The sequence below is a fragment of the Semicossyphus pulcher genome, unplaced genomic scaffold (genome assembly GCF_022749685.1).
Source record: "Semicossyphus pulcher isolate SPU_LCO1_2020_fin unplaced genomic scaffold, fSemPul1.0.p SCAF_23, whole genome shotgun sequence".
NCBI lineage: Eukaryota > Metazoa > Chordata > Actinopteri > Labriformes > Labridae > Semicossyphus > Semicossyphus pulcher.
The window spans coordinates 14,092,287-14,112,525 of record NW_027211697.1 but is presented as its reverse complement, the minus strand read 5'-3'; the positions used below and the strand labels follow the sequence as shown (position 1 = coordinate 14,112,525).

At 39.3% G+C, this 20,239-nt stretch overlaps 1 protein-coding gene across 1 annotated transcript; it reads left to right on the top strand.

Annotated features, from left to right (window-relative positions):
- The first annotated feature begins 18,620 nt into the window (after nt 1-18,620).
- On the top strand, nt 18,621-19,926 carry LOC138603252 (putative nuclease HARBI1). Its single transcript, XM_069674944.1, has 4 exons — nt 18,621-19,059; nt 19,162-19,274; nt 19,355-19,466; nt 19,550-19,926. The coding sequence occupies exons 1-4, from the start codon at nt 18,621-18,623 to the stop codon at nt 19,924-19,926; spliced, it is 1,041 nt and encodes a 346-aa protein (XP_069531045.1).
- Nucleotides 19,927-20,239: the final 313 nt, after the last annotated feature.

Sequence of the window (20,239 nt, the reverse complement as noted above, 5' to 3'; positions counted from 1 at the left end):
TAACAGGAGAGTCGTACAAAAACTACTTCCTCTGTTTACAACCATCACTGGGAACATTCAGTTCTCTCAGCATCACTCTATAAAACCTGACTGTGATTATCTGTCAGTGATTAAAATTCCAAGTAGTGATTGACTGAATATTGGAGTCATATACCACGATCACAGTGAATAGCCCATAAGTCCATACGTTCCTCATCATGGAAACATCACCCCCTTTTAGAATAACATAGTTTCCTGTTTTCTCTCCATTGTAAGCATTATTAACAGGTGATGTAAGAAGTCTATCTCAGTTTCTGACTATGCTGATTGAATTATTAATTATCATTATTAATTGTAATACTGTCATGAAACAAGTCTTACTGCAGCAAAAAAATCAGTGGCAATGAAGTTCTAATTTTCAAGCTTCCTTTAATAATTGGTCTATTTTCATGTCAGAAATTCATGTTGTCTCTGATTCAATCATCAGAAAAATACACTGATACACATTCAAACACATTAAAAACAACAGACGAATATTACGAGTGACTCCTGTTCAAATCAAAGCGGCTGGAAATATTAGATTCTAGATTCAATTCTACAGCCTGTTATTAAACACGTAGTGAAAAATGGAATTGTTTTATATTCAGGAATAAAAGGAAGCTTTCTTTTATGTTCCAGAAACTGGAAACTGTAAATGATCATTTTCTACATGAAGTGTTCTTGCTTTGCCCGACCATACTGCAGTTAGAACAAAGGAAACATGATGATCAAATATGACTGGTCAATACGAAGAGATGTTCTCTCTGTGAGGAGGAGTCAATGCAAACTGTGATGTCTTCCTCCTCTACTTATGTGACTGCAGAGAGGAGGACAGAGAACAGTGGACACACAGTTTAACATGATGGACTACAGGACAGGACTGCTGCTGTTAACTGTCTGCTGGGCAGGTGAAGATCATCACTATATTCATGTTACATAGCGTATATATCTGTCAGCAGCTGATTTCACTTGATGTTTTTATCCTCTCTCCAGGTGTTGATGCTCAGACTCTGACAGAATCTGAACCAGTGGTTAAACGTCCTGGAGAATCCCACAGTCTGACCTGTACAGGCTCTGGATTCTCATTCAGCAGCTATCAGATGGTCTGGGTCAGACAGGCTCCTGGAAAAGGACTGGAGTGGATCGCCTGGATACACACTGGTGGTAGCAGCAAATTCTACTCTCAGTCAGTTCAAGGCCGGTTCACCGTCTCCAGAGACAACAGCAGACAGCAGGTGTATCTGCAGATGAACAGTCTGAAGACTGAAGACACTGCTGTGTATTACTGTGCCAGAGACCCACAATAACACAAACCATCAGCAGAGCTGAACAAAAACCCCTCAGTGCCTGAACACTTGTAACATGAAGCCACCAGAGGAGGAGCCCTCAGACCACTAATGATTATAACAACAGTTCACTGTTAAGAACAGAACAGACATATTTAGAAACAGGAAAAGTCAAAGATTATAATGTATAAAAAGATATTTAATATACAGTGAAGTGTCAACATGTGAAATAGTGACATTATTTCTCTTCACAACTCTGTCTCAAAAAGGTTTCCATGAAACAAATGAAACATTAAAGATGGAATTTCTGTCTTTGACTAAATAACATGGGGTTAAATGGCATCTATGTTCTGAGGGCTTACACACGTTTCCTCACTTTGTTGTTAAAGCTTCATTAATATCCACAAATGTTTTCTACACATTTATTCCTGCTGTTTTTTTCCTAATGATGTTCTGAGAAATAAAACTGATGAGAACTCAGTGAGAAAATAAACAACAGAAAGAAAAACTCTGAAGGTTTGATTTGTTGGAAAAACTCACTTTGGCAAAACTTTCAAACTGATTAATTGTTGTCAAAGTCGTCACATCATGCAGCCTGAGCTCCAGAACGTGAAGTTTAGTTTAGTTCATTTCGGTCATTATCTGACTTCTAATAGTACAATGCACTGGTAGATAAATAATAAATAGACAAAACAAAAACTGAATGAGTCGATGCTCCTGGCATTGACAACATATGGTAAACAATCAAAACAGGACTGAAAAGGTGTAGGTTGAAGCCTTAGCTTATGACACCTACCCTTTTAACATTCATTATTTTTCTTGTCAGCTTCCATTAAATTCTACCAAGTAATAAAAAAAAAGTAACAAGCTAAATATAGAGCTAAGTTATGTAATCCTATTGTCTACCCAAGATCCCAAACACATTTTATGTTCACTCTGATACTCTAACTTCATTTTGATATTTGTTGATCATCTTGCTTTTAAATATTTTTTTAATATTACACACTTTCATTTCCATTTCTACGCCATTCCACACATTTACTCCATATACTGAAACACATCTTTGTTTTACATTTGTTCTGTTCTTGTTGTTGTGAACATACAGGTCCCTCTCAGTTCAAACTGACATTCTCTTGTTTGGAACAGCCTCCGGATACAGTCTGGTGACGTGTTATTGAATGCTTTGTACATGAGTGATGCTATTGTAAAGTCTACAAGCTCACTGAATTTAAGTGCCTGTGAATTAATAATTTATTTGTTGGTTCTCGATAATCAGCTCTGTTTATAATTCTGATCACTCTCTTCTGCAGCAAGAACATCGGTTTTCCCCCAAACCTCCACACAATATGTAACGTATGGAAGTATGAAAGAACGACACAATATATGTAATGAATTTACGTTGAGAACATCTTTTGTCTTATGTAATATTGCAATGGACTTTGATATTTTGGTTTTAATATGACTTTAGAGCAACCAATTAAAAATGCTTTAGTCAACATATCACACAAATTAAACTGAAACATGAGAGGAACGACTCATCACACTGAACATTCATTCTCCTGTTTCATTAAACAGTAACTGAGATCCAAGTTAAACCCAGGTTCTCTCTGTGAGGAGGAGTCAATGCAAACTGTGATGTCTTCCTCCTCTACTTATGTGACTGCAGAGAGGAGGACAGAGAACAGTGGACACACAGTTTAACATGATGGACTACAGGACAGGACTGCTGCTGTTAACTGTCTGCTGGGCAGGTGAAGATCATCACTATATTCATGTTACATAGCGTATATATCTGTCAGCAGCTGATTTCACTTGATGTTTTTATCCTCTCTCCAGGTGTTGATGCTCAGAATCTGACACAATCTGAACCAGTGGTTAAACGTCCTGGAGAATCCCACAGACTGACCTGTGCAGCCTATGGATTAGACTTCAGCATCTACAGGATGAACTGGGTCAGACAGGCTCCTGGAAAAGGACTGGAGTGGGTCGCTGATATAAGCAGTGATGGTAGCACCAAACACTACTCTCAGTCAGTTCAAGGCCGGTTCACCATCTCCAGAGAGGACAGCAGACAGCAGCTGTATCTGCAGATGAACAGTCTGAAGACTGAAGACACTGCTGTGTATTACTGTGCCAGAGAGCCACAGTGAGAGACAATAACAGGAGAGTCGTACAAAAACTACTTCCTCTATTTGCCAGCACCACATGGGACACTTGGAACACATTTTTGCAATACTGATTGTGATTAACTGTCATGTTCATTCTAACGGTGCCCCAATTGGTCGGCCACCGATCGTGATCAGCCGATATACATACTAACTGGTTTGATCAGTGGCCTGTATTAAAGGCCGATCATAAGAGCTGATCAGATGATGCAAAAAAACAATTTCTCTAAGCGACACTAAAATGGCGTCACTGGTCTGGCGGTTTTACTTGGTGTCTGAAGAAGATAATAAATTAGTCATTTGCAAGGTGTGTTCCAAGTTAGTACCTCGTGGGGGAACGCAAACGATAACATTCAACACCACAAATCTCAGACGTTTGAGGTTGAGTCACGTCAAAGAATATGACGAGTATTCAAAGTGAGCTTGTAGCACTAAGGAGAGAGAGCAGCTGGCATCAGCAACACTGCCACGACTCACTCAAACATCTGCAGCAGAGACATTTCAATGACAGCAACCAGAGAGCAAGGTCAGAAAGAAATCCACCAAAATAATGGTATTGATCACCAGCAGCTGTCAGTTGTGAAAGACGAGGGGCTCAGATGACTCATGTCATACATGGATCTACGTTACTCTCTGCCGGGGCGTAAATATTTCACAGATGTACGCCAGCCGCAGTTATACCAAACAATCTATACGCTTATCGACAGCCTTATGAAGAACAAGATCACTTTGATAAGTTTCACAAGTGACATCTGGAGTTCGAGTGTGTGTCTCATGTCCATGTTGAGCCTAACTGGGCAGTTTATTGATCAAAACTTCAAACTAAACAAAGTTGTTCTTTATCCTCAAGAGTTCTGCAGGTCACACACCACAGTTGCATTCAGTGACATGTTACGAGCAACAGGGATACCGAAGGAAAAAGTGCACGTTATTCTAAGAGATAATGCCAAGAACATGGAAAAGGCCATGAGGGATACGGATTTACCCAGCCTGCCGTACATGGAGCGTACACTCCAGCTTCCCGTTGCCGAAGGAGTTTCGTCACAATGAAGCATCACATTTGAAGCATTTAATAGCCTCTGAAAGACGCATCGTTGGCCATTTCGAACACTCCAAGTATCCAGAAACAACTGGGTCAGCCTATCAACAGGCTTTGAAGAGCTCACACAACAGATCAGCTCATTAACGGCATCTGCTGCAGATGTGATAACATTCATCAGAGCTTTAACTCGTCTTGAGAAAAACTGCAGATTCTGACCATGAAGTAAAAACATCGAGAGCCACATTGTTGGAAGCAGTCCAGAGGAGATTTAGGGACATTGAATCTGAGCGCCTGTATACCATCGCTACAGTCCTAGATCCGAGGTGAGAAAACCTCATGAGCGCATGTGCGTTTGTGTGTGTCCAGTGCTTATGTCGCGCTTAGGAAAGAAAGCAAGCAAAATGAGTAGGCTATTGAAAATGTTTAGATTCAGAAGCAATGTAAATTAAAACGTATTCATTGCTTTGATAAAAATATGACAAATCAAAACGAGACTTATGAACAATCTTCAAAATTCATAAAATTATTGTTTACATTCATTTTTTTAAATAAAAAGGTCTAAAGAGATATTTTCCCGACACACTAAAGCCAAAGATACGTGGGCTGTTTTCTGAAGTCCTAGCTGCCCAAACGGAGCAACAGAATAGTCAGGCGAGTTCAGAAGCAAGTGGCTCCAAGCCCCCAGAGAAAGTACCACGAGCTAGGTCCTAGCATGCTATGTATGCTGAATTGTCGGATGAAGATGGGGAACATGGTGGCGGCGGCATCGTCAGCCCAACATCATCACAGATGAACCTCTGCCTATTGGAACAAGTTATCCCACGAAGCCGGCAGCCACTTGTTTTTTGGCAGGACAATAAAAGTCGCTTCCCTGCTCTTGCACAAGCAGCACGAGCCTACCTCGGTGCACCATGCACAAGTGTAGATAGCAAAAGACTTTTCAGCACAGCAGGGGATAGTGTTGATGACAAGAGGAAGAAGCGGTCTGCCAAAAATGCAGAGATGCTTATATTTATAAAGAAAAATGTGCCATTGATGCCAAATAAATAAGCTTAGAGAGACACTGATCTCCACCCCCCACCACCACCACCTTTCACCCTCTAAACATGCACCAAACTGCCTCAGCTTTACAGAACAAAAGAACAGGACTGTATTATTTACTTGTGATGCCAAAGTCATCATAATGTTGGAAACATTTTTGAAACTTTATAATCAAATGTTTTAGAGTTGAAGTTATATATCCATAAGATTTATAAATGAAATGTTTTAAAAGTTAAAGGTCTTATAGTCTAATGTCTTAAAATTAACTTTCCTATAGTCTAATGCCTTTATAGTTAAAATGTCTTAAAGTTAACTTTTCTATAGTCTAAAGCCTTAAAGTTTTACACTCAAATGTCTTAAAGTTAAAGTTTTACAGTCAAATGTCTTAAAGTTAAAGTTTTAAAGTCAAATGTTTTAAACTAAGTTTTTATAATCTAAAGTGTTAAAACTTTAAAAATAGAATCCTAAGCTGAGAAACTCGCTGGGCTCAGTGTAAAAGCCAGGTGCAGGGTGGGCAGCTGGCCAAGAAAAACAGGTGTCCCCCCGAGCCCCCCCCTTATCTGTTGTACAGTGCATGAACGTGCCTAATTTATTTATTTATTTATTTATTTATTTATTTATTCCTTCCTTTCATGAAAAATGCACAACATACCACAAAACCGGTACACAAATCCACAATACACATTTCAAATAAAAAATCCATGCCCTTCATGTCTGAAAAGGAAAGGAAAGGAAAGGAGCAGAAAGAAGAATATAATTCTTGTTATTTATCTGCCCCTTATTAGAACACAATACATCTTAGATGGTCTGTCATTTCCAATAACCTACACCATTATCTACACCCTTGGTTACAACATCATTAAACAAAATAACCTATAAAGTAAAAAAATTACAGGCACAAAAGAAATAAAGTTAAGTTTCATTTGCATATTGTCTAATTTGTAAATTTTTTTAAACTGAAAGATATTTATACAACCTTATAAATCCTATTGAGAATTCCAAAGTTTCACACCAACAACAGAAACACACATTTGTTTTAAAGTGGTCCGAGCAACTTGATGCTTAAAATCAAATCTCCTTCTGTGATGATCATCATCTGAGGCAAACACAAACAGTTTTTGCATGTTCTCTGGCAATACTCTGTTTTTAGCCTTGAACACAACTAATAATGTCTGCTATTCTATTATTTCTTTGAATTTCAATCATCTTGACTCAATAAATAATCTATTAGTGTGCTCTCTATATTCAACTTAATGCATAATTCTAAGTGCTCTTTTCTGTAATAAAAACAATGGCGTTATATTGCTTATATACGTGTTACCACACACTTCTACACAGTAAATAAAGTAAGGCAGTATAAGTGAACAGTACAACATTGTCATTGTGTTACAATCTGAAACATGCTTAGCTTTGTTCAAAATAAAAATATTCTTAGACACTTTTTTTTTAACATATGATATATGGGATTTCCATGTCAGTTTTTCATCCACTATAACTCCCAAAAATCTAAACTCAGGTACTTTCTCAATGTTAACTCCATCAATAGATAATAAGACTTCATCCTTTCTTTTATTAGCAAAAATCATGAACTTAGTTTTTTTTTATTTAACAAGAACTTATTTTCATCAAACCAAGATTTTAGTTTAACCATTTCATTTTCAATATTTTCAGATAACATTTTTAAATTATCTCCTGAACAGAAGAAATTTGTGTCATCTGCAAATAAAACAAAATGCAATAACTTTGAAACTTCACAAATGTCATTAATATATAAAATAAAAAGTTTCGGCCCCAAAACCGAACCTTGTGGAACCCCACATTTTATTTTCATACAGTTTGACGTTTTACCAGCAAATTGCACATATTGTTGTCTGTTGTTTAAATAACTAGTTAACCAGTTTAGAGCAACCCCTCTCACACCATATGTATTTAACTTAGAGATTAAAATTGAATGATCTATTGTGTCGAATGCTTTCTTTAAATCAATGAATACCCCTATTGTAAATTTATGTCTATCAATTGCTGTTGTGATTTCTTCTAATATTTTCATTATTGCTAGACCTGTAGACCGGTTTTTCCGAAAACTATATTGACTCTCACTCAATAAATTATTGTTTTCCATAAAACTATCAAATTTTTGAACAAACAATTTTCCTAGTACTTTTGAAAATTGTGATAGCCTTGATACTGGTCTATAATTGTCAAAACTGTGTTTATCTCCTGCTTTAAAAAGTGGAATGACCCTAGCTATTTTCATCCTATCTGGAAAAACACCAGTTCTAAATGAAAGATTACAAACATAACTTAATGGTTTAATTATACAATCAATAGTCTTTTTTACTATGTTCATGTCAATTCCATCACTATCAGTTGATGTCTTGTTTTTTGTTTTAGCTACCACAGATAGTATTTCACTTTCACTCACCTCTCCTAGAAACATTGACTGCAGCACCTTATTTTCCCCTTTCCAACTACTTCCTGTTTGTCCATGTTTTTTTGTAATGTCATTAGCCAAGCTAGGCCCAATGCTTACAAAAAAGAATTAAATTCATTAGCCACTTCATTCATGTTTTTAATCACCTTATTGTCTTTTACAAAATGACTGGGTAGATCTGTTGATCTAATTTTGTTCCCTATTACATTATTTAGAATGTTCCATGTACCCTTAATGTTATTTTTATTTACATGTAAAATCTTATTATAATATTCCTTTTTCGCTTTTCTCAATATGTTGGTTAACTTATTTTTGTACAATTTGTATCGTTTTCCAGCAGTCTCTGTTCTAGATTTCCCTAGAAGTCCCTATACAGTTTGTTTTTCTTTTTACATGCATTTTGTAAACCTTTTGTTATCCAGGGTTTTTTATTATATCTATGTTTATGCTTACATAAAACTGTTGGACACTGTTTGTCATAGAGAGCCAAATAACAATTTAAGAATGAATTTATGAATGAATTAAGAGTATATAAGACCCGAGCGGCTGAGCCGTGGGCAGTCTCATCCGGATGGACTCAGGTTTTTTTCGTTGTATTTATATGAGAATAGGAGTGCTTCTAAGAGCAGGACCAATATGTTGGGCATGTTACCTGCCTGTTTAAATAAACAGTTGGCAGTACACGGTTCTCTCTCATCTCTTAATTTTAAGACATTATATACAATTTTGTCAAATAAATGAATAGATCATGTTAAAACAATAAATAGAGCTACACAATCCATCCAGGGCTTCAAAAAGACCCTGTGATCGGCATCGGCAGATCCTGCATCCGGTGATTGGCCTGAAAACTCAGGATCGGAGCACCCCTCTTAAATCCATACTATAGATTCAATGTTGAAGTCTTGTTTAATCTCATTCGTCTGAATGTTAAAGTCGTTTCCATCAAGAATTCAACATCATTCATTTGTCATTGCACAACAGAGTTCCACAATGATTACATGTTTTAGCCCATTCCTGCAACACACAGAACAAAAGGACATTTTGTAAAGTAGAATAGAAAAAGAAAAAAGAAATTGTTATATCTGAGTTATTTAGATACTAATACACTGTTTCATCTGCACACTTAAAGTTATAATTATGTTGCATTCTTTTTGGATTTGTTGTTTGGGGGAATGTAAACGGCAGCAACAAGATAGTGCTGATAACTTTATGCTGAAATCTGAACTTTAAAAACTTGACATCTGGGAAATATTATTAACTTTTATTATTATTTATTATTATTTAACAATATTTGAGCACCAAGTATCATCGATAAAAACAGTTTCTCCCCTTGTGAACACTAACATGAAGCCACCACAGGAGGAGCCCTCAGACCACCAAAGATTTCAACATCAGTTCACTGTTACAGCAGCAAGAAAAACTTGAGACTTCATGAAAGAACTCTTATGTTTCCATCAATAGAACTGATCATTATCAGAATCATGTGAGCATTGGAAACTGAACCAGAAGTCACCTTTATTATTCAAACTACAACAAATGAAGCTTTCAATACCAATCTAAACTCTGGGCAGATACCCAGAAACAAAGGAGACAAAACCTCCCACACATGTCGACAGTGAGATCTATAATGAAAGAACATCACGGGCAGTTAACACCTGATAGAGGTTTATATGGGAGCAGATCTTCTGGTGTCAAACAAGAGAAGAACTTACTGCTTCAGTCTGATGAACTGAAAATAACAGAGATAAAAGTCAAATGATATTCCTCCCTGAGGAGGAGTCAATGCAAACTGTGATGTCTTCCTCCTCTACTTATGTGACTGCAGAGAGGAGGACAGAGAACAGTGGACACACAGTTTAACATGATGGACTACAGGACAGGACTGCTGCTGTTAACTGTCTGCTGGGCAGGTGAAGATCATCACTATATTCATGTTACATAGCGTATATATCTGTCAGCAGCTGATTTCACTTGATGTTTTTATCCTCTCTCCAGGTGTTGATGCTCAGACTCTGACAGAATCTGGACCAGTGGTTAAACGTCCTGGAGAATCCCACAGACTGACCTGTACAGCCTCTGGATTCACATTCAGTGACTACAATATGCATTGGGTCAGACAGGCTCCTGAAAAAGGACTGGAGTGGGTCGCTTACATCTACGCTGATGGTAGCAGCAAATTCTACCCTCAGTCAGTTCAAGGCCGGTTCACCATCTCCAGAGACAACAGCAGACAGCAGGTGTATCTGCAGATGAACAGTCTGAAGACTGAAGACACTGCTGTGTATTACTGTGCCAGAGACACACAGTGAGAGACAATAACAGGAGAGTCGTACAAAAACTACTTCCTCTATTTACAACCATCAACTTTCAGTTGTCTCAGCATGTCTTCAGCAAAAAGGCCTCTACAACTTATATTAGACTAAATGTAAAATATAACAAATAAAAATGTAATAATGATCGCAGAGTTGAAGTTCATTGATAAAAAAAACAGCTGATCGGTCTGCGGCTAAGCAGCCCCATACACAACAATGTGATGCTCTGTGTGTTCTGACACCTGTCTATCAGAACCAGCATCAACTCTTTCAGCTCTTTCAGCTACAGTAGCTCTTCTGTTGGATCGGACCACATGGTCCAGCCTTCACTCCACACGAGCATCAATGAACCTCGGCTGCCCACGACCCTGTCACCAGTTCACCTGTTTTCCTTCCTTGACCACTTTTGGTCGGTACTGACCGCTGCAGACCGGGAACACCCCACAAGAGCTGCAGTTCTGGAGATGCTCTGACCCAGTCATCCAGCCATCACAATTTGGCTCTTATCAAAGTCGCTCACATTCTTAAACTTGCCATTGTAACGAGATCATCAATGTTATTCACTTCACCTGTCAGTGGTCATAATGTTATGGCTGATTGGTGAATATTAAATGACCCTTGGCTGCTTGATCTCGAGGAACTTTAGTTACAGATCAAGTCTGTTCCAGCTGTACGTTCTGGTGAGGAGGAGTCAATGCAAAACTCAGATGTATCATATGTAAAGCAGAGGTGATTTACAGTCATGCTTTCATATAGTCAGAGCAACACTGATGCTTCATATGTTTGATTCTATGCAAACTCAGTGAGCTTCCTTGTTACTCGGCTATAAAAGCTTCACATCAGGCTGTCAGTGGAGTTCACAGCACGTCACTTTAACATAAAGCATGTTTTCTGTAGCTCTGCTGCTGCTGTTGGCAGCTGGATGTGAGTCTCTCTGGATTTGTCAAAGTCAACAGTTCTTCTTTTGCACTTTAACTTGATCATTTCTTACAAAACATGTTCTTTATTTTAACAGGTGTGAAGTGTGAACAGTTGACACAGCCAGCCTCTGTGACTGTGCAGCCAGGTCAACGTCTGACCATCACCTGTCAGGTCTCTTATTCTCTTAGCGGCTACTGGACAGCCTGGATCAGACAGCCTGCAGGGAAAGCACTGGAGTGGATTGGAATGAAATACACTGGAAACACTCACTACAAAGATTCACTGAAGAACAAGTTCAGTATCGACTTAGACTCTTCCAGCAACACAGTGACTCTAAACGGACAGAATGTGCAGCCTGAAGACACTGCTGTGTATTACTGTGCCAGAGAGCCACAGTGAGAGACAATAACAGGAGAGTCGTACAAAAACTACTTCCTCTGTTTACAACCATCACTGGGGACAGTTGGAACATATGTTTGTAATACTGATGTGCCATAATGTAAATTCTTATTATAGATTCAATGTTGAAGTCTTGTTTAATCTCATTCGTCTGAATGTTAAAGTCGTTTCCATCAAGAATTCAACATCATTCATTTGTCATTGCACAACAGAGTTCCACAATGATTCAATGTTTTAGCCCATTCCTGCAACACACAGAACAAAAGGACACATTGTTTAAAGTAGAATAGAAAAAGATACATTGTCATATTTGAGTTATTTAGATACTAATACACTGGTTCATTAGCACAATTAAAATTATAATTCTGTTGCACTCTTTTTGGATTTGTTGTTTGGGGGAATGTAAACGGCAGCAACAAGATAGTGCTGATAACTTTATGCTGAAATCTGAACTTTAAAAACTTGACATCTGGGAAATATTATTAACTTTTACAATATTTGAGCACCAAGTATCATCGATAAAAACAGTTTCTCCCCTTGTGAACACTAACATGAAGCCACCACAGGAGGAGCCCTCAGACCACCAAAGATTTCAACATCAGTTCACTGTTACAGCAACAACAGAAACAGTCTTTAGAACATTGGAAATAATAGACAATGTTCCAATCACTGATAAAATAGTTTATGTTGTCACAGTAACAAACTCCACGATACATTATTAAATATTAAAGCATTCAACAACTTATACAAATGAGGTTGATTACTTTGCTCAGTGTTCCTCGTCTCTGAAAGTCAGTTCCTTTTTGAGAACATACTAAAAAATATCAAACTGATAAGTTATCAGAATCATACGTGCATTAGAGACTGAACCGGTCTTTAGCCAAAGTCATGGTGGTGTTTATTATTTAGGACATAAAACATGTGATTTAAACATCAATCTCATTACGTTTGATATGACTGAAGTTTCACCAACTCTTTCTGTGAGACGGAGAGAAAACATTTTAATAAACTTTACTGTCCCATGGATGTAAATAAGCCTCCTTGTGTGTTGCCTTATAAGGACATAAAGTGTCTTCTCCTCTTGCTGGTTTCTAGTTTCTATTCATGGCTGCTCCTTTAGTTTCCGTTAGTGCTCATCTTCATTGTTACAGCAACGCTGATTTTAATAAACACATTTTATATTGTCCGTGAATGTTAAATTTGACATTAAGAATCATATTAATGATGCTTTTGGTTGTTTGCAATTTGAACATAAATAAAATAATGTTTCAATATCAAATTTACTGGCTATAAAAGCTTCACATCAGGCTGTCAGTGGAGTTCACAGCACGTTTTACATAAAGCATGTTTTCTGTAGCTCTGCTGCTGCTGAGGAGCCCGGACCTTCTAAACCTTCCAACAAGGACTCTGCAGCCAATACAGTACCAACTCTAACATTAAACTACATAAACATTCTATAATAACTGCACTGATACAATTTTGTCGTGTTACAAAGTGTTCTTCAAACTCTAGAGGGCAGTCTAGGACTGACTGAGTTTGATACAGGTTACTTGATTTGTCTTATGTGACATGAACACAACGACTGATGATGGTTCATTTGTCCAAATCAAGCCCATGTTCCTATGTCACCTGGTCTGATGATGTAAACTACTAATCCATCAAAACACTGACCTACAAATACTAAATGTCTCTTTGGCTGCTTGATTTTGAGTTTTATCAGAACTTTACATCAAACTCTGTGAAAAATTAAAGGAACAGATCAACTCTGATCCAGGTTTATCCTCCCTGTGAGGAGGAGTCAATGCAAACTGTGATGTCTTCCTCCTCTACTTATGTGACTGCAGAGAGGAGGACAGAGAACAGTGGACACACAGTTTAACATGATGGACTACAGGACAGGACTGCTGCTGTTAACTGTCTGCTGGGCAGGTGAAGATCATCACTATATTCATGTTACATAGCGTATATATCTGTCAGCAGCTGATTTCACTTGATGTTTTTATCCTCTCTCCAGGTGTTGATGGTCAGACTCTGACAGAATCTGAACCAGTGGTTAAACGTCCTGGAGAATCCCACAGACTGACCTGTACAGGCTCTGGATTCACATTCAGCAGCCACAGCATGCACTGGGTCAGACAGGCTCCTGGAAAAGGACTGGAGTGGATCGCCTGGATTGAAACTGATAGTAGCGAAAAATACTACTCTCAGTCAGTTCGAGGCCGGTTCACCATCTCCAGAGACGACAGCAGACAGCAACTGTATCTGCAGATGAACAGTCTGAAGACTGAAGACACTGCTGTGTATTACTGTGCCAGAGAGCCACAATAACACAAACCATCAGCAGAGCTGAACAAAAACCCCTCAGTGCCTGAACACTTGTAACATGAAGCCACCAGAGGAGGAGCCCTCAGACCACTAATGATTATAACAACAGTCTCAGTGGGACAAACAGGCTTTAAACAACCCTGATCGCTGTACGAGAAGCACTGAAGCATGTCGGGCTTTAAAAACATTTCCCCTTCAACAATGAAGAATTAACACTGACGCACATTTGATCAATGAAAGTGTGTTTGTCAGCATGTTGGGACAGTTCATCATGACTCACAGCAACGGCTGCATTTATGTAAATACATCATCAATACGACTGAACAGAGAACTGTACTTTAAAAAGCTCTATCACATTATATTCTGTTTTTCTACATAAACCTACAAATACATCTCCACATAAACTTTTACAAGTTTAAACACATTTTCACTGTATGACTCAAATCAGAGCGGCCCTACAAGTTTGACATATTAACCATCTAGATGGTGACATTTCATAAAAACAGAACAAATAAAAAATGACGTTTATGTTCATTTAAGAAGAAAACAGAAACTCCAACTGATTCAAATTAAACTGAGATTATTCGAAAATATGCAAATATATGTAACTTGTACTTAAGGGCGTGTTTGTGTCAGAGAGAGGACAGAAGATCTCTACCTCACTAAATGTTAACTTTATAAAGACAATACTCTCTGATTAGTAGATAAGATAAATGTTTATGTAACTCACAGAATCAGAGAGTTCAATATTTCAAAGAATCAAAGCAGATCTAGTTTCACCTTTACTGCAGCCGACATCAGTACAGAAGAATCAGAGAGAAGCTTCATCTTGTGATACCTAGAAACAGTTTGTTTCTGTTTTTATGGGATGGGGCAGAAATTACCATCTGATAATGTAACTACATAAACATTATAGCTCCCCGTCTCACACTTTTGTAAATCGTCAAGATAAAAACAGGCTCTAAACTGCTGAACCATGAGTTAAAGATCGTCAGTGAGGAGAGAAAGGTGTATTCTCCTTCTCAGCTGGTTCAGTTACTGTATGAATATATAAGTATTTAAGTCGCGGCTCTGTGCTGCAGCGGTTTTTATTCCCTGAGATCAGAAATCGACCAATTTTTGAAAGAGAAGGACCGACCTCTTCATGAACCGAGTGACCCTCTCTGGTTGGCAGACCTGGCGTTTTTAGTTCATCCGACTGGTCATCTTGACACACTGAACAGGAGCCCACAAGGCAAAGACCAGTTTGTTCCACAGCTTTACACACAAATCATCACTGCTCCCACTGAGTGCAACGCTCTTCACATCTTCCATGCTGTTTTGAAAATGAGCTGCCAGAAAAGAACGAAGGACACAAGCTACAATTTTAGGCCATTTTATTAAAGTCATGGACCACCGAACCCGCCCTCTTTTCTGTCACCTTCCTGAGACATTCATATTCCAACCCTTTGTGCTCAGGAACAAATGAAAACCATTCATGGAAAGCTGTGATGGAGGCTGTTTGTTTCTCTAAGCATATTCAATTACCAAGCATATCTTACCTTCATTGGATTGGTTTCACTAACTTTAATGCACGAGAGGTGAGGTATGTTAAAGTGGGCCAGTTTCTCTCTGTGAGGAGGAGTCAATGCAAACTGTGATGTCTTCCTCCTCTACTTATGTGACTGCAGAGAGGAGGACAGAGAACAGTGGACACACAGTTTAACATGATGGACTACAGGACAGGACTGCTGCTGATAACTGTCTGCTGGGCAGGTGAAGATCATCACTATATTCATGTTACATAGCGTATATATCTGTCAGCAGCTGATTTCACTTGATGTTTTTATCCTCTCTCCAGGTGTTGATGCTCAGACTCTGACAGAATCTGGACCAGTGGTTAAACGTCCTGGAGAATCCCACAGACTGACCTGTACAGGCTCTGGATTCACATTCAGCAGCTATCAGATGAACTGGGTCAGACAGGCTCCTGGAAAAGGACTGGAATGGATCGCTGCTGATGATGGTGGTAGCAGCAAATACTACTCTCAGTCAGTTCAAGGCCGGTTCACCGTCTCCAGAGACAACAGCAGACAGCAGCTGTATCTGCAGATGAATTGTCTGAAGACTGAAGACACTGCTGTGTATTACTGTGCCAGAAGAGACACAATAACACAAACCATCAGCAGAGCTGAACAAAAACCCCTCAGTGCCTGAACACTTGTAACATGAAGCCACCAGAGGAGGAGCCCTCAGACCACTAATGATTATAACAACAGTCTCAGTGGGACAAACAGGCTTTAAGTGTATTTAGGTGTTAAACACTGCAAAATAGTTCATAGTGGTAGTATCAGACCCTCCCATCAAAATCAGAGTCTCTGCATGTATAAAATGTAACTCATAAAATTTGCACAAATTACCATAAAAATGGTGCATGTAGTTGAAAATTGTGCTTCTGAAACATCCTTTAGCTGAATCCTTGTTCTTGTAAAACGTCTTCACTTAACCTCAGTGAGATGTGAACCAAAACTACAAGTTAACGTGTCTTCATGATTCAATAAAAATAAAAACAAAAATAAAGATTAAGTTCATGTGAATAAACTTAATCTTTATTTCGTCACCTGTCACCTGTCAACACTTGACTCTGATTGGTTGCAGGGTGTCACTTCTTTTCTCACTTTGGATTGTTCTGGCCTCTAAGTCGTCCATAAGTTCCTCATAATGGAAACATCATCAGAGAATGTCCCTTTCTTAGTTTTTTAAGAGAACAGTGTTTATTCTTTTCTCTCGATTATAAGCATTATTAACAGGCAATATAAAAAGTCTATCTCTGTTTCTAACTATGCTGATTAAATCATTTGTATTTCTGTCATGAAACAGTATAATAAACAAGTCTTACTGCAGCAAAGAAATCAGTAGCAATGAAGTTCTTATTCTCAGGCTTCTTTTAATAATTGGTCTATTTTCATGTCAGAAATTCATGTTGTCTCTGATTCAATCATCAGAAAAATACACTGATAGACATTTGAACACAGAGAACATGAAAAACAGCAGACAAGTTACAGCCGCAAGCGGCGATGAACGGGCCCTCGCACCCATGGCCACGTTGGGGAGTGTCGCGGCTACAGGGTGTGAGGCAGCCTCGGGGCGTGCTGCAGCACCAGGGTGTGCATGAGCCACAGCATGTGCTGCAGCCAGGAGCTGTTAACCAGTAGGTGGTGCTATCAGCATGACCCAAATTCCTATGTAGATCTGTTCAGGCCGAGACTTTAATCAAGCAAATGAAATTTGAAGCTGATTGAAAAATGTATATGAGAGTTACTACTGCCTCTTTCCACTAGGTGGTGCCAAGAGTGAGTGAAAATGTATATGCAGATCTGTTCAGGGCAGTACCCTCATGAAAAATTTGTGAGGAGATTGGACAATGCATATGAGGGTTGATACAGGCTGTCACCAGTGTGTGGCACTATAGCTATCATGAAAAAATGACTCTGTTCAGGGCGGGACTCAAGCATATGAAATTTGGTGCAGAGATGATGAAGTACAGCCACGTTATCAAAGCCTTGATATTAGGCGACGCATCATGGCGAAGGTTATCTTCGCCACGGCACCAGGGTCACGACGTCTGTTGAAACCTCACCGTGTTCTTCACAAATCTTGATCAAGGTCTTAAGGCTTTCCTGGCCAAAGTTTGTTGTTGATGTGTCTTACCACCTTGGAGGAGAAGCTTGGAGAGTAAAACATGTCATTTCCTGTTTCCAGTAGGGGGCTCTAGGCCCGATGGGAAATGTTTTCATGTAGTTGTGTTCAGGCAGGGGCTGTTATCATACATTTAAAATATGAAGAACATTGAACATTGTGTATGGGAGTTACAATGATTTTCTGTTTTTGGCCTTCGACCCCCCCGCCAAGGCCCCGCCCTTTGATGAAAACTCAAGCTTGTAATAACTTTGAATGTCCAGTGTGTTGTCAATACACTGACTGAGTTTGAAAAGGATCAGATGAAGTCCCTACGAGGAATTCGTTAACGTATGACCACTGTAAATCACCAAAAACAAGCCTTATTTTGAAATTCAAAGCAAAATGGATGACTTCCTGTTGGGTTTGAGGTATGGGTGCAAAAGGCTGTTTTGTGCATCCTGACCTGCTATATATACCTACCAAAATCCATATGTGTACGTCAGAGTAACCTTTATGGGGACCCCTTTTTGAAATTTTCTGGGGGCGCTATGGAGCCATTTTGCCACGCCCATGTGCGTAAAACACAAAATATCAAACATTTCGTCAGACCAGGGGTCCGTTTCACAAAGCAGGTTTATTGAAAACTCTGAGTCTGTTAACCCTGAAATGAGGGAAACTCTGAGTTTTCCGTTTCACAAAGGGAGGTAACTCAAACCAGAGAAAGAGGGGTAACTCTAGCCTGTTTCACAGAGAGAGGTAACTTAAGCTCTCGGTCAGTAACCGTAGTAACAGTCTCTATGAACCTAACCTGGTCGGGAGCAGGTTTTTCTCAATGAACCTCGAGTTTCTCTCTGTCTCCGCCCTCTTTCAGCCACACACGGTATTTGATTTACTCATTCATTGAGTCAGCAGGCGAGTTTTGGCGTAGCAAAGTTCTGCCGTCTGTTATTTAAAAAAATCAGTCAGTAGGCTTATATTAGGCCATAGGCACAGTAGGTGGCGACTTTTTCCACTAACATGGCATGTCCGTTTGACAACGATCCCGTGGATGAAGGTGCAGCATTACTGCGCAGAGAATTAAATATTCGTCGGGAGATGGTTATCAGACCGCGCATAGATGTTCTCGCATTTCCAGACAATTATCTTTTTGAGCGGTACCGTTTCACGTCACAGTCCATCATCTACATACACAACCTAATCCGTCCTTACATTTGCAACATTACCAACCGTAGCCATGCTCTCACATCCCAACAGATATTGTGTGTTGCGCTGCGTTTCTTCGCAAATGGGAGTTTTTTGTATAATGTTGGAGATGCAGAGCACCTGAGTAAGGCAACTGTATGCAGGGCGGTCAGAAAAGTGTGCCTCGCCCTGAAACGGCTATTATCCATCTTCGTTGTTTTCCCTGGACATAAACCTGTCAGAGCCATCAAGGAGGAGTTTCACAGGATTGCAGGTGAATGATGTAGAGATCCGTTCAATGAATTTTAAATTATATTCTGTTAATGACATTGTGCTGCAACCTCATACTGGGATTAGTCATTTTAATTTCTTTTAGGATTTCCCAGTGTGATTGGCTGCATAGATGGCACACACATCCCCATCACGGCTCGGTCACATAATGAAGCAGATTATGTGAATAGGAAGTCAATTCACAGTATAAATGTGCAGGTACATGAAGATTGACTACTGTTTCAAAATGTTAAAGAGTGCATCATAGTTCAACATCTGTCATTCTCTGCACTGTCAAGATCATATGTGATGCTGCATACATCATTTCCAATGTGGTGGCCAAGTGGCCTGGGTCTGTTCATGACTCAAGGATTTATCGCGAGTCTAACCTGAGCAACAGACTGCAACGTGGTAAGCAGCCTAAAGATTTGCACAATATAATTCACTTGTCTCCCTCATTTAATATACTCTAATGTATCCACTATACATTACAGGAGAGTTTGATGGCCTTCTGCTGGGTGACAGGGGTTACCCATGCCAACCTAGGCTGCTGACCCCTTACCCTGACCCTGAACCAGGCCCCCAACAGAACTTCAACCGGGCTCACTGCAGGACGAGAGCCCGGGTGGAGATATCCATAGGCCTGCTGAAAGCCCGTTTCCAGTGCCTACGTCACCTTAGGGTGACCCCTGAGAGGGCCTGTGATATTATTGTGGCATGTGTTGTTCTTCATAATATTGCCACTATTAGAGGAGAGCAACACCCTGCCCTACAAATCGAAGACCTTGATGATGACCCCATCCACCTGCCAGCTATGCAGGACGGCAGAGCAGTCAGAGACACCATATGCCATAACCACTTCAGAGACTAATCATCACCATCATCACCACCACCACAGCAGTCAAATAAAGACATAATACAAATTTCATTTAGTCTTCTTTATTTCCTACAAATAGAAGGGCTAGTTTAGTTAATGTTCCAATAGTTAACATAATTAACATAATTCAGCTGTGACCATGCACCTACCTCTAACTTGTGCTCCAGTATTTCAATTTCTAGGTCTGCCCTCCTAATCTGGCGGTCCGAGTATTGCATTTCTTTGTCGGTTTTTTGAATTTTTTTCAGCAGGTGAATTTTGTAAATGTCTTTTACTGGTAACTGGGAAAACATAAAGACATTAAATT